The following is a 14,888-nucleotide window of genomic DNA, read 5'->3' on the forward strand; positions in this document are numbered from 1 at the left end:
TGATCTGAAATATACAAGTGGCTGTGTGGTTTATGAGAAGCTTATTGTGTGCACTAAAGTCACGTTATTATACAACCTACATTAAACTTTATCATTCGGTAATGGTCCTGGTAGCAGTTGTCATGTAGTCAGCTCTCCAAAAATGATTTTAAAAATGTGTGTTACATTTTAACGAGTGTAAATTCACATTACTATAAGACGTGTCACGGTACTTTTCTATCCCAAATTCATGTATTTGGTTTTGATGTTATATTTATTCTCATCGGATTTTGTTCACTGCTTAGTTCGTTTCTGTGTGAGTTACATTTTAATGTTGTGTCGTTGTTCTCCTCTTATATTTAATGCGTTTCCCTCAGTTTTACTTTGTTAGCCAGATTTTGCTTTTTTACCCATCGATTTACGAGTTTTTAACAGCGGTATACTTCTGTTGCCTTTATTTATATTAAAGGAATAGTAGTTTACCGCTGTTCGAATGTGGTAATAAGAATAAGAGAGGCATACTATTGTATCACACTAGCACCAAGTACAATGATAATAACCCTTAAAGGGGTAACTGCACTAGTTCACAAATATTGACTTGCATTTGTCATGTTGATCTAAATAGCTCTCAAATGACTAAACACTATTAATTATGTCAAACATATTTCAGACTGATTACATCTGCACTGTTTTGACATTGTGCTTGCAGTTAATTGATTAAGATCTTCACACTACTCAGTATTTATCTTCACACTACTCAGTATTTATCTTCACACATCTTAATTCTCTGGAAAGCTTTTTAGCAATACTGAATTGACTGCAAGATAATTGTCTGAACAACACTAAATCGATATCATAGTGGATATGTCTGTAAATTGACTGGAAACCAGAAATGATGTAATGATCTGATGCTGTTCAGATCAATATGATCGGTTAAGACTGAAATTCAATTATCATTGAAATGTGTTAAGACAAGCTATGCGTATCTTGTAATACAATTTTCCTACGCCGTACTTTTTGTCATAAAATTAAATATGCACGATGCTAGTTTGCAACCTATTTACATTATATTAATTATATTCGTTGAATGTCACGAAATTGCTTTACTGCCAATATGCAGCATCGTAACTTCATTATGTCTATTCAATAGCTCTAACTTCATGGACAAAATTAAAATTATAATTACCTTTATAATGGTCGTTACACAATGTAGTGTTGCAGCATTTTGATTGCAACTCAATTTGACGTTTGTTTACAGTTGGTAAGCCTTTGCATATCTATAAAGATAAATTATATCGAAACTACACCAATAAATTATAAAAAATTACATCTTATAGTTCATCCCATTAGCACATTATATAAAAAAAAACCCACATAGCTGAGAGGGTGACTGAGAAGATTTTTACCCCGATAAATCATTGTCAAACGCTGCGAAGCCAAGGTTGACAATGCTTTTTCGGGGAATACCAATCTGCTCTTTCACCCTATGTGTTATTTAAAATTTAGTACACTGCATAATGGCCTCTTATTATGTTTTTTTTTATGACAGTTGTTATCCATTCGTTTGATGTGTTTGGACTTTTGATTTTGCCTTTTGATTTTGGATTTTCCTCGGAGTTCCGTATTTTTGTGTTTTTACTTTTTACATGTCAATTTTATTTTCAAATTATTTTATATGACGTCACGTACATAACAACGTTGCGAGTGTTAAAAAAAATCTGCAAAAGTTAAGTGAAGCAAGATGTTTTATTTTTTTTAATTTTGATAGCCAAATAATAAAATCTAAACTAAAACGTATAACTTAAGCACTGTATTTAACTACTTGATGTAAATTCAATTAATTTTCCTTCAAACTATCGAGTTTTGATTGTTGTAGACTAAAGGGTGACATTTAAAAAAAATTGTCACCCGCTCAGCTATGTGATAGAGTAAATTAAAAGCCAATCAGAATAAGGCATTTTAAAGTGAAGAATAATAAAATAAGTTATTATCGTATAACATGCTATTTTTGCAGATATAAAACAGTTTAAGTATTAAAGGTTGATATCACTAAAACTATGACATCTTAATACGTTGACGGAGTTGTTTCCCAAATATCAAATGTAAACAGATTCTAAAAGATTGACACACTGACACAATAAGATGCATATTTTGTTTACTACTACTGTTCTACTGTCACAGCGCTAACGCGTCAATTTGCATACTCCGAAAATGTGTTTTTGTTGTATTGTTAAAGTTCGTACATATAGTTGATTCGGGTAAGTCTCAGTATGGATACACTACTTATTCTGACCACACAATGATAATTTTCAACGTGAATTAACAAAATTCTTTGGAGGAAATCCTTTGAACATGATAAAAAAATAGAAAGTTAATCTAAATCAATATGCTATATATTGACTCGAGACAATTCATAATAGAGCCTAACAAACTGTGTACACAAAAGAAAGCAAATGACACAAATATTAACAACTATGTGTCACCATACGACCTTCAACAGTGAGGAAAGCCCATATCACATAGTCAGCAATTACATGCCCCGAAATGACCAATGTAAATCAATTCAAACTAGAAATTAGCAGACAAGGCCTTTAATCTTCAGATGAATGAATACACATAGAAATACATCTGACAATAACATAGAAGAGGTCGGGTACTTAAATGCACAATAAGAGCACATATAAAAAATAACTACAAAGTCATGAAAAAACCTTATAAAAGACGGGTTAGCTGTTCAATTCATTTAGAAAAATCCTTTTATAGCTGACTATATGCGGTATGGGCTTTGCTCATTGTTGAAGGCCGTGCAGTGACCTATAATTGTTAATGTTTGTGTCATTTTGGTCTTTTGTGGATAGTTGTCTCATTGGCAATCATACCACATCTTCTTTTATATATTACGTACATTAGATATATTTCTTAAGAAAGGAAGTTTTTTACTTACTATTTATAGCTACATATCATTCGAATTAGTCGTTTTTGAGTGTAACCATGTCGAACTCCTTGTAGAGCTTATGCATTTTTTTCAGTTTCTGTTATCTCCTCGAGCCGATTTATGACATGAAGTAATTTGAACATTGTTTAATTACTGTAGCTTAATTCATAATTGTGTTTAACAAAAACAAAATCATCGCATTTTGTATATTTACCGTTCTCGGTTTACAACCTAAGTCATATACTAATGAAGTCAAAGCTGCTTGTGCCTCTACACTACATATCTGAAATTTAAATAGAATGATTATGCTTATGTACGGTTTCATGTAATTTACATGCTTTTAAAAATTGTCGAATGTGAAAGCTAAAATGACAACCTTTTAGCAACGTCACTTGAAGGTCGTTTAAAATGGAAGACTTTCATTTATAAAGCTTGTTTCACCATACTTGTTGTGACGTGTATATTTATGTTTTTGAGTCCTTGACATTTATGTACTAGTCAGCAATTGATATTAGATCTATGTTTGTTCACTGAAGTCATGTATAAATCTTTTAAAATGAAAACTTTCTCATTCGATTTAACTTATTTTATCCTTAAAGCAAGTTTCCATATTTGCTAAAACTGAGATAATACAACGCCTCCCCCCCCAAAAAAAATATACGAAGTCATTGAGAACATAAAAAGGACATGTAAATTCAATATTTTTAAAATTGAATTTATAAGGATTACATACTTATTCTGAGCATTAACAATCTATTTTCAATGCAAGTCCGTATATTCGTTTCTTTGAATAAAGTTCAGTCTTCTTTATTGGCGTGTTTAATTTAGGGATAAAGGTATATTAAAAATGGTTTACATTTATCAACTTCAGACCAATCGGAAGTATTAATTATACTAGTCGTCTTATACGCTAATACATTTTTGCATACGTATAATGAAATGTCAAGTCTTTTCATTTGATCATATATCCTCATTGTAATAAACATATCGAAAACAGAAATGATATTCTGAATTAACCATGAGAGATAAAGTCAATTTCAATATGTGTGCGAAACAGTTAAGATATTGTATTTTTGTTAATAGTTAATAAATTGATATAAAAGAACGTTTACCTCATTTGGAGGGCAATCTACTATAGTATGACATTTTTTAGGATCCCTGATATTTGTACACGAATAGCATGTCGTGAAGTTTAAATTATGGTCGTTTGGTACTGAAAAAGTATGGAAATGATCTAAACAGTATAATGAAAACCATGTACATGTATTGCATACTGTAATACAATGATAAAAATAAAACGTCCTTGCACATGTTAAAACCGTTTTAATGTTTGCGATGTGAAAGCAGACATATCTCTTAATGTAAGGAGTATATATTAGTAAACAACCATGAAAAGTGACGAAAGATACCAGACGGACAGTCAAAGTAATAGATCGAAAATAAACTGACAACGACATGGCTAAAGAGAAAGATACATATAAACAAACAATAGTACACAACAAAGAAAACAACTGGTGGATGATCTCAGGTGCTCCGGAAGTGTCATCAGATCATTAAAGAATCTTTAATTAACCTGTATTAGATTGTTAAATATAAATTCTATAGATTGCATTTTAAAACTAATGCTAAGTTCTGTATGAACTGTTCCAAATCAGAAGCCTAATTTTCAGTGGTTGACGTTGGCTGCTGTGTGTTTCAATTTTTTATTCATTCATTTATTTTGCATACACCTTGCCGTTTCCTTTCTAAACTGCATTGTTTTACATTTGCCATGTTGAGGTCTTTTGATATATAGCTTTCATTGCGATATGATTTTTTTTAATTATTCAATATTGTACGATGACCAAATTTTATTTTATTTAATTTTTAATTGAGATTTGTCCCATTTGGATTTTAAGTTTATTATTTATCGATCCTGGTAAGACAGAACATATGAAATATTGCTCACATCTTTCATCTACAATGAAAACGATTAACAAAAATAATTTTACTCTTCATAAATTGTAAAACTGTATTTTCTCAGATCCTTGTATTGACAACCATTCAAATCAGCATATGTTCTATACTAATAAAAGAAAAAAAAAACCTTTAAGACTTTTCGGTTTTTAACTGATTTTTACTTTGGTTTGGTTTTCATTTGGTTTTCAATTTGTTTTTTTTAGCGGAACTGATGTATTCTATGCATACATACAGCGAGTTCTGAAAACTAAAATATAAGTCTGCACTCGTCGTTTAATTTCTTAAACCACTGGATCAAGGCTCCTGCTTCTTGACATATCGTATCAAGGGGTTTCATATTCCAGGAGACAGTGCTGTGCTATCCAGTTCCGATATAAAAAGAGTATTGCAACAGTAAATTTAAGTAATAAGTAATCGTTCAAAAACAAGTTATATAAAAACTTTCTGCAGATTTATATCTGTCGCACTTAGAAATCTTAAGTAACCCATACTACTGAAGTTATGTTTAATAGGTTTTTGTATAGTATGCATGCTTCTGGATACAGCTACAGAGTGTAAAATTCCTTAAACAAGGTTTGATAATGTTGTTTTTATCTGGTTTTTACTATCAATACTTACGATTGCATAGTTTTCCATTACAATATGATGAAGAACAACACTCAGAGCAAAGAACAATTTGTGAATGATCCTGTCTTCTAGTTAACTGATCTTTTACACAAGTCTGTAAGTGACAGATCTGAAAATAAAGAAAATATATAAATTGACAAAATAGATATATTTGTAAATAGATTACTTAATAAAAAAAAAGGTGTGGTATGATTGCCAATGAATGAGACAAGACTCCACAAGACACCAAAATGACACAGAAATTAACAGCGACAGATCACCCTACTCCCTTCAACAATGAGCAAAGCCAATACCGCATAGTCAGCTATAAAAGGCCCCGAAATGACAATGTAAAACAATTCAAACGAGAAAACTAACGGCCTTATTTATGTAAAACAAAAACCACGTTTTTTTTGGAATTTTGTGTCCTCAATGCTCTATACCTTTATACTTGTTTTGGCTTTTTGATTGTTTTGATCTTAACGTCACTGACGAGTCTTACATGTATGTGACGAATCGCATGGCTGTCGTATTAAATTATAGGCTTGGTACCTTTGATAAAAAAAACTAATCTCCTAGTGAGACTGATTTTGGAAAACTTAAAACATAATCTCATAGTTTTATTAACAGGGAAAAAAAGATATGACCATAGATAAGGGTCTGGATGGGGTTAAAAGGGGAGGGGGGGGGGGTCTGTTATTCTTTAAACATTTAATTTTCACCCTTTTTTCCCTAATCTTCAAAAAGTTAACCCTTTTTTCTCTAATCTTCAAAGAATTAGACCACGCATTTCACTAATCTTCATTTTTTTGCCCGTTATTCTCTAATCTTCATTGTTTTAAGGGCATTATTCTTTAATCATTTAACCCCATTCAAAATCTCATAGATTTGATATTCATATTCATTACTTGGTACAGCCATTTCCTATGAGATCTGTCAACAGTTTTATTTCTTAACTGTTTAGAATGATCAGAAAACTCTCCTTCATCTTAATCTTTAATTTGCATATATATTAAACGACTTACATTGTGAGCACGACATCCACCGACATAATAATCTGTTCCCTTCTCCATATCATAGATATGTTCTAAATAGCAGAACTGGAAAAAAATAATGCACGCTATTTTCCTTTATACAAATGAAGAAAGTTGTGTGTATGAACGAAATCTAACTGCATTTTAACTGCACTGTGTCAAACACTTAGCAAATGTATAATTGCAATACACAATCATTTGATCAGTTTGGTTTTATTTCCTTATGGGGTTGTTTCAATTTAAAAACATTGAAACGAGAGCATATAATAAATTCAGGTACAATATATTTATACATTCAAAAGCGAATCATATAACATTTCACTGCCTTGTCGCTATTACTATGAAACCAGGTATAAGCCACCACTTTCTACATATTAAGTAAATGCTCTTACAAAGTCAGAAATATACCAGTTGTTATTAAATCGTTTGATGTGTTTAACCTTTTTATTTGGCCTTAAAATATAATAACAACTTTATATTTTAAATTTTCCATGGAGTTTTTGTTGTTCTTATTTCTTTGTGATCAAGAAAGTATCAGATACTTTGACAGGCATACATGTATCACCATATAATTTGTTTTCTTCTTAAAGATCCCTATAATGATTTTGATTCAAAATATTTTATAACGAAAATATGAAATTCGATCAAGTAAGACTCGAACATCTTTCATCGATAATATAAGTATATATATTAAAATATCTGTGTGTGTGAGTTTGTGTGTTTGTGTTTTCAACGGAGCAAATAGTTTGTTTAATATGTACATCCTGTTTGAAAACATTTTGTAATTCTAGATTATTACAATGTATGACATCGAAACTACGAAAATTTATATAAAATTCGATTTCCAACATTTTGTCAAGCTGTTGATATGAACATTTCTTAAAAAATCGCCCTGAATTTACATATAAAAAAGAAGATGTGGTATGATTGCCAATGAGACAACTATCCACAACAGACCAAAATGACACAAACATTTAAAAATTATAAGTCACCATACGGCCTTCAACAATATGTTTATTTAGAAAATATGTTTATTTAGAAAATTGTTTATTCAGGAAATATGTTTATTTAGAAAATATGTTTATTTAGAAAATATCTCACTTCACCGAGCTGGCATGTCTGTATATTAGTGCAGTCAGATAAGTGTTTAACTGGAGTACTCTCATCACCTAGTCCACAAGCATAGCATGTAATTCCGTCAATAGTTGTACTGTTGGACCCGGAAAATTCTGCAAAATTATATATTACATATTTATAGTTATTGGAAAAAATGCCGATAAGTAATACGTCATACTACTTGTACTTAATTTTCACCTAATTTTGGACTGTTCATTCAATTGGCAATAACAAACAACTTCTCTTTTGACAAAGCTTATTTCTGCACTTATTAGAATAATATACTTTCATATTCAAGAATTGAATTAGAGTCCATAATATCACTTCACTAACGTCATACAACACTGGATTTTGTCAATACATTGTGTTGTTAGAAGCACCAAAGCACTTCAAATATCACCTGAAAACATGTAAAAAACCGATAGTGAAAATTTCAAAAATTTCAAAAATAAAAGTATTGAAAATATTAATACATTGATTGGAGAATTTGGATCCATTTGAGTATGGTGTTATACTTTATAGTGCATAGTGCACATCCTTTTTTCGTGCATGTTACATATCACTTATACACCAAACACCAAGCAATATAAATAGACAATAATAGTGCATTGACTTGACATATCAACGATATAAGGATGAGGCTTAGAAATGGGGAAATGCGAGGCTGTGCTGAGTTTTTCCCCCGTTTCGGGACGAATCCTTATATCGTTACTATGTCAAGTCAATGCACTATTATTGCCTTTATACTGCAATCTAAAATAGTACATTTTCAATTGTTGTTAAATGTGTATGTTATTATTTGATTTAAATATAGGGAAACTTCCCTCTTTTATATAAAGGCCTCATACCATGCAGGCGCGGAGAAATGTACTGCACAATGAAATGTACATCTACCTAGTCACCTGGTAAACTAAAATATCAAAAATAAGCATGAAACATAATAATAAATTGTTTGCAAACCAAAAATATGAACAAGTGGAAAATTACAAACGAAAAAAGTTTGAGTCGTTTTATACATTGGAAACAAGAACAGGTTGAATAGGTCGTATGAATAATTAATTATAATTTCGGCAATTTTTATTTAAATATTCATGAGAAAAGTGATATCAGGGTTGAGTTCGATATCGTAGCAGCTACGCAGCTGCTATCAATATCTATGTAGCAACTAGTCTATAGCTACACGTTCAATAGTCAAAATCTACGTAGCACTACGTAGCTGCTACGATATTGAACTCAACCCAGGTCAGTGACTGTATATGACATGGAAATATACGATCAACGCATTTTGACTGCTCAAACAGAACGAGTGCAGTATAAATCTGCGTATTACAATCATGCAAATCAACCTTACGTCAATTGCTATTGTTTGGTTTGCACCTGTCCTAAGCCAGGACCCTGATGTTAAGTGATTATCGTATGTTGATGTGATTCATAAGTGTTTCTCGTTTCTCGTTTTTAATATATAGGTAAGACCGTTGATTTGTCCGTTTGATTGATTTTACACTAGTCATTTTGTGTGCTCTTTATGGCTTGCTGTTCGATGTGAGCCAAGGCTTCGTGATGAAGACCGTATATTGACCTATAATGATGACTTGGGTGGAGAGTTGTCTCGGGGACACTCTTTTATCTATACAAATTAAACACATAAGCGAAAGCGACAGCTAAGGATGCAAAAACTCACCATAGGGGAAAAAACCACAATAACGGGACATATGAGAACCTACCCACTGGCAGGTCAAATAAAATTATCAAAATATAATAAAATAATTTGTCATAATTTACAAAAACAATTAGAAGAACACTTAAGAAATGAATTAAGATGATAAACATCGTCAGTACCCGGAATCTATTATTTATTTACCCCTATGTATTATCTGTGAAGTTGATACAGAATATTTATTAATAATATCTTAGTATCCCTGGATGAACTTTTTATATAAAGAACTATACGTTCTTTGACATAAACATGGTTCATCAACCTAGAGCTCAGACACTCGTGACGTTTTTCAACTTGCATAGCAGCTGCAAGCTTTTGAATAACAAAAATGTTCATTCCCTTTGCGGATAAAATTTGTATATTTCTACTATGGTGTTGGAAATTGATAATTTTTAAATGAAAATCGTCTCGTTTGTCGTAGATTCAAATGTTCATGGTAAGGATATATAACACAATTTAATAAAACATATAATTTGCCGTTTCAGAATCTAAAGCATCATGTGTAATTCATTGTTCGTACCCCAAAGTGAAAATTACGTTACGTCATTGGTTGAATTTCCATTATTTATAACGTTTTAAACCAATCATAAACGCGTTGGTGAACGCTTTTGAAAATATTACCCATGATGCATTAGATTCTTAAACGGCGAATTACAAGCGATCATGAAATGAGGATCATACTTACTTCTCGTCATAATATGTTTTCCATAAACAACATGTAATGTCAAATATAACAAAGCTGTAAAAAATAACAGTAAAAACTTCAGTAAAAAAAGTACAAAAACCGAGTGCTCCAATTAAAAATGAATACCACAACTCGATCAGATAATTTGTCAAGGTTCTCATTTTCTAAGCACTTAAATATATATATTTCCGAATATTCAGTCAATTCAAAAAAATGTATTTATTCATATTTACCATAAATTATAAGTTTTATCCTTAAAGGAGTCATATTTACAAGTTGAATTTATTAGTATATTGAATGCTTCTTCTTCTTATCATGATGGTTAATATAGAACAAGTATATTGATAAGACAGTCCATAACGTGACTATTGCAGGCCATGCCATAACCAGGACATTGGCTCATCACTGTTTTACATTGTACCTGTGTTTATACAGAATACAGACCTTGTATAGCTGACTATGCGGTGTGGGGTTTGATCATTTTTGAAGGTCGTAAGGTGATCTATAGTTGTTTATTTCTGTGTCATTTTGGTCTGTTGTGGAGAGTTGTCTCATTGGCAATCATACCACATCTCCTTTTATATTAAAGATGAAAATGAAGCACATGTATAATCTAAGTTAGTCTATTACTTCAATACATTGATTCAAACCATGTACACTAAATGGAAGAGTGGATAATTATCCATAGTTGGTCTTGTAATTTGGTGTTTATGAGATTCTCTATTTTTTAATATTTTTTTATTATTTTGACCAGGTTTTTTTAATCGACTTCTGAGATTTGAACAGCCGTAAATTACTTTCATCCTAATTCTAACACAAAAGGGAGTTCGAAGTTTCTACGTGGTGCAAATAACAATACGCGTGCTATCATCTCATTGCGTCAACTAAAGGTAAAGATGACCTAGTTTATTCAAGCGTAATAAATTTTACTGCTCAGGTACATTATTTGTACCCACCGACAGAACACTAACCCAAACATCTAGTGAGCCACATATAATATTCTTTGATAAGCTGAAGATGTTAGAACATATCAATCCCTCAACGATGTAATACATTACTAAATTTCACACGGTGAAGAAAAGTGTTTTGTTGAATGAATATCTCAAAATATTTTAAAGACAGAAGTTGAAATCAGCATTTCTTTCTGTTTTACGGCATGACAGATAATGGGTTCATTTGCTTATTTAAAATAATCAAAACTAGTCATGCTATTTAGAAACTAAGGTTAATAAAAAGTAGAATAACAAAAAACCGAACTCGGAGGAAAATTCTAAACGAAAAGTTAAGCAAATGATAAAATGCAAAGTTCAAACTCTTCAAACGAATAAATACTAACTGCATATCCCAGACTTGGTCTTGACATTTCTTATGTAGACAACGGCGGATTGAGCCTGATTTTGTAGCTTGCTAAACCTCTCACTTATATAACAGTCGCACAAAATTTCAGTAATTTGACAACGATGTGTTTCAATACAAGCAGACATAATAAGTAAAAACATTTGACAAAGTTGACAGAAGCTGAATTTTTACCATATTTTGCAGGTTCTTTTTTAATAATATACAGATAGATACTAATGTTTATGTATTATAACTCTTCTTTTCAAATGTTAAGGTTAAGAATTCATGATAAAGGTAAACCAAGAAAACCGCTTCGGACGTACCAAATGACGTATAAAGTGTTATATGAATCTACATAATTATGTTTTTTCAAATATTTTTTATTTTACTTATTTATTATAAAATGATTTTGTCGTACATGTATGCGTATCTGACATACGTCGGCTTATAGGTTTTCATATCCCAAAATATAATTGGTGAGACATAACATAAAAAGAAGCAAACATAGATTTTTTTTTGTACCAGTGGAATAAACCGAAAACATCGACAAATTAACACAAATATTGTATATCACTTTCAAATCTTACATCACAATCACACTTACCATTTAATTTTTACTTTCGTTCGAGACAAATTCAAAAAATGCCTTAACATGAACTCAGGGAAAGACAATAACCGGTATTTTATTACAACGAACGCATGAATACTACACCCGCATGTCCTACCTCTCCGTAAGTCGTCATTTGAGATCATCACCTGGGCGCGAACAAGCTGATCTGAAAGACCTTACCATCCTTACCATAGACATTTAGTCTCATGAAATTAGGGGTGAACAAGTCTCTTCAATTTTGAATTGTATTGGCCTTATTTTACTCTTTTTTATTTGAGCGTCAATAATGAGTCTTTTGTAGAACGTTCGTGTGGTTCGATTTGCTAACTCTGTAAATTAGCTTCTGTGTATTGGTTTTTAGGAACTGTACCTGTTGTTTCTCCATTTCATTTCGGCCATGCTTTCTGTCTGTTTGTTCGTTTTGATTTATGATGTATAACGTTATATTAGGTTTCTGCATGCTTAATTATATAAATTAACACTAACACGAGAAAATTTGTGTAGCTGTAAGTTGTCCCTTGTTAACTACAATGAGATAGCCGAAAGTAGTTCTTTCGATTCTCCGTGTGTTCTTTATTTTTACGCTATTTTTTCTCTCTTTAATTGTAATATTTTCCTCGTTATTCTCTATTCTTTATATTTTACCACTCTTTTATTTTTATTGTCTTTGTTTGTTTTGCCTATGCTTTTTTCAATTTTATACTTTTAGGTCAATCTAATTGTAGTATTTTGGCCATTTCTGGAGAATTTTTGTAGACCACTGTATTAAAAAGACAGCATGTGAACGAAACTAATTTCAGAGTAGTTCCGAAATCTTTCATATTTATTAGGCTTGCTTGCCATATCGGGAAGTTGATTGAATCATTTAAATTTGTCAAATTCGGGTCATTTGGACTTGGGTTGTTGCAGCATATGATTATTGTCCCTGTTATCTTTTAAAGATTTATTTTTAAACGCTTTCATTAGAGGAAGAAGAAAAAATGTCACATGTTAAGGATGTACATATATATAGGTGAGGTAAGGTGAAAATTAATAAATCAAGGAGTTAAAATTGATACTATAAGCTGGTAGAGCACTCTTTAAGGATAAATATAAGCTAAAAATATTGATAGGCCATGGACCTCCTTTTCGAGATATTTGAGATTTATAATATGGCAGGAAAAGGCTTACTCGGACTTTTACCTTTTATTTGCTGTGATATTATTTGGGTCTCAAAACCAAAGAAAGAAAATCAATAATCTTCTAAAATTTTGGTAAATGACCTTTCATGAGCTAATAAATCTTATATGATAAATAAATGGGTGTTATTGGGCAACATATTTTACATTGTATTGTATGGAAAGACACCAAGTAGTTCGAACATTTAACACAAATTCCAAAACGTCACCTAAGTACATCCTTAAAGAAGATACAGATGTGAAATAAAACCCACCTCTGTTTCAAGACATTTTTCATATTATCGACTTTTCTCCGGTCTGTATAATTTTTGTAATGTGTAGTAAGACATCATAGTACTTGGTCAAGTAAGAGCAGCCAGAAAAAGTAAAATCAAACTTATAATCGGTGCAATTTTGAGGGAAAGTTGTCTGTTTTCCAACGATTTTGATGTGTAAAGAAATTTAAACATAAAACAGTAAATTTCCACCCTTAATTGTAAAGATTGTGATTTTGAATATTTTTCTTTAAGTTGCTCCTACTTGACTGAGACCAAAATGTCCAAACACAGTGAAGTTATCTGCCGAACAAAAATAAAGTCCAGAGTCAAAAGTCGGAAATATGGAAGTTATCTAATTGAAGAAGAAAAGCAACACATGTAAAACTAAAACAATCCATTATGTTAAAAGTATCTGAAGGAATCAACATTCTTTGCTCATTGCTGGAGGCCGTACGTTGACATGTAGTTGTTTATTTCTGCGTCATGTTTGTCTCTTGTGCCATCACACCACATCTTCTTTTTTTATATTCGAAGGTGAACTGTGGGATGCAAATATGGTCATTTTGGTCATCTTCTGATCGACAGTAAAGCCTTTGCCAAAGATGGGCGTTTTCGACTTTTCGGGATTTAAAAGTACATAGCCAGGTCCGGTCAAAAATAAAGGCAACAGTAGTATACCGCTGTTCAAAACTCATAAATCCATGGACAAAAAACAAAATCGGGGTAACAAACCAAAACCGAGCAAAACGCATTAAATATAAGAGGAGAACAACGACACAACACCGAAACGCAACACACACAGAAACGGACCAAGCATCAGACAAAACACCACGAGCATCAGACCAAACACCACGAGCATCAGACCAAACACCACGAGAATAACAACTATAACATTATACATTAGAGCTGCGTGTTTATCCAAAATGCGGAAATGAAATATGAAGCCTCGTGTAGAGAATGTCCAGGTTTTTGAAAGTTAAAAATCTTTGCAACAACTCTTAGAGGGGCCGTGGTTGTACAGTTTGAAGGTTAAATGACTGTCAAATATATCTTTTTAATAAGATTCTATTTTTTCTGTAGCAGTCCCCATTCCCCCGATATTCATCTCAGTCGGTTCCTTTTATAGGACATACCCATTATATTTCTTAATACTTTTTTTCTCGTCCTGAATGTTTTAAATCATGCTGTATTTGTAGTTAATAAAGGATCCCCGGAATGACTGTAATGTTTTGTTCTGTCTGTTTAAAAATAGCATAACAAATGTAATGCACACTGAATAACCGGCGTCGCACGCAGATTAAAAGTGTACCTAACATTTTTTATGTTAATTCGGAAATAAAATAAAATAAAGTTCAAGTCATTCCTTATAATTCCATTCTAAATTCCTTTTCAAAGGTGTAATTCGTGAAAGAAAGATTTGATTACGTCACGGTAACATGACAAACATTATACATTCGAGCTGCGTGTTTATCCA

The 14,888-nt window shown here is 31.7% G+C and overlaps 1 protein-coding gene across 1 annotated transcript; it reads right to left on the reverse strand.

Annotated features, from left to right (window-relative positions):
* Positions 1 to 3,990: 3,990 nt before the first annotated feature.
* Positions 3,991 to 10,342, reverse strand: LOC134694230 (uncharacterized). Its single transcript, XM_063555229.1, has 6 exons — positions 10,265 to 10,342; positions 10,032 to 10,085; positions 7,615 to 7,742; positions 6,505 to 6,579; positions 5,492 to 5,609; positions 3,991 to 4,127 (listed from the first exon to the last, which is right to left on the reverse strand). Exons 1-6 carry the CDS (start codon positions 10,296 to 10,298, stop codon positions 3,991 to 3,993), a joined length of 546 nt encoding a protein of 181 aa, XP_063411299.1. The 5' UTR covers positions 10,299 to 10,342.
* Positions 10,343 to 14,888: the final 4,546 nt, after the last annotated feature.

Source organism: Mytilus trossulus, chromosome 13 (genome assembly GCF_036588685.1).
Source record: "Mytilus trossulus isolate FHL-02 chromosome 13, PNRI_Mtr1.1.1.hap1, whole genome shotgun sequence".
Classification (NCBI taxonomy): Eukaryota; Metazoa; Mollusca; class Bivalvia; order Mytilida; family Mytilidae; genus Mytilus; species Mytilus trossulus.

Bases quoted from the DNA above. Each gene is read 5' to 3' on its own strand.
- LOC134694230 (XM_063555229.1), bottom strand. From the start codon at position 10,298: ATGACTCCTTTAAGGATAAAACTTATAATTTATG. The intron at 10,086-10,264 runs GTAAATATGAAT...TATTTTTTACAG, and splicing joins GATAAAACTTATAATTTATG to CTTTGTTATATTTGACATTA. The intron at 6,580-7,614 runs GTGAGATATTTT...ATTTTTTTCCAG, and splicing joins AGACATGCCAGCTCGGTGAA to TTCTGCTATTTAGAACATAT.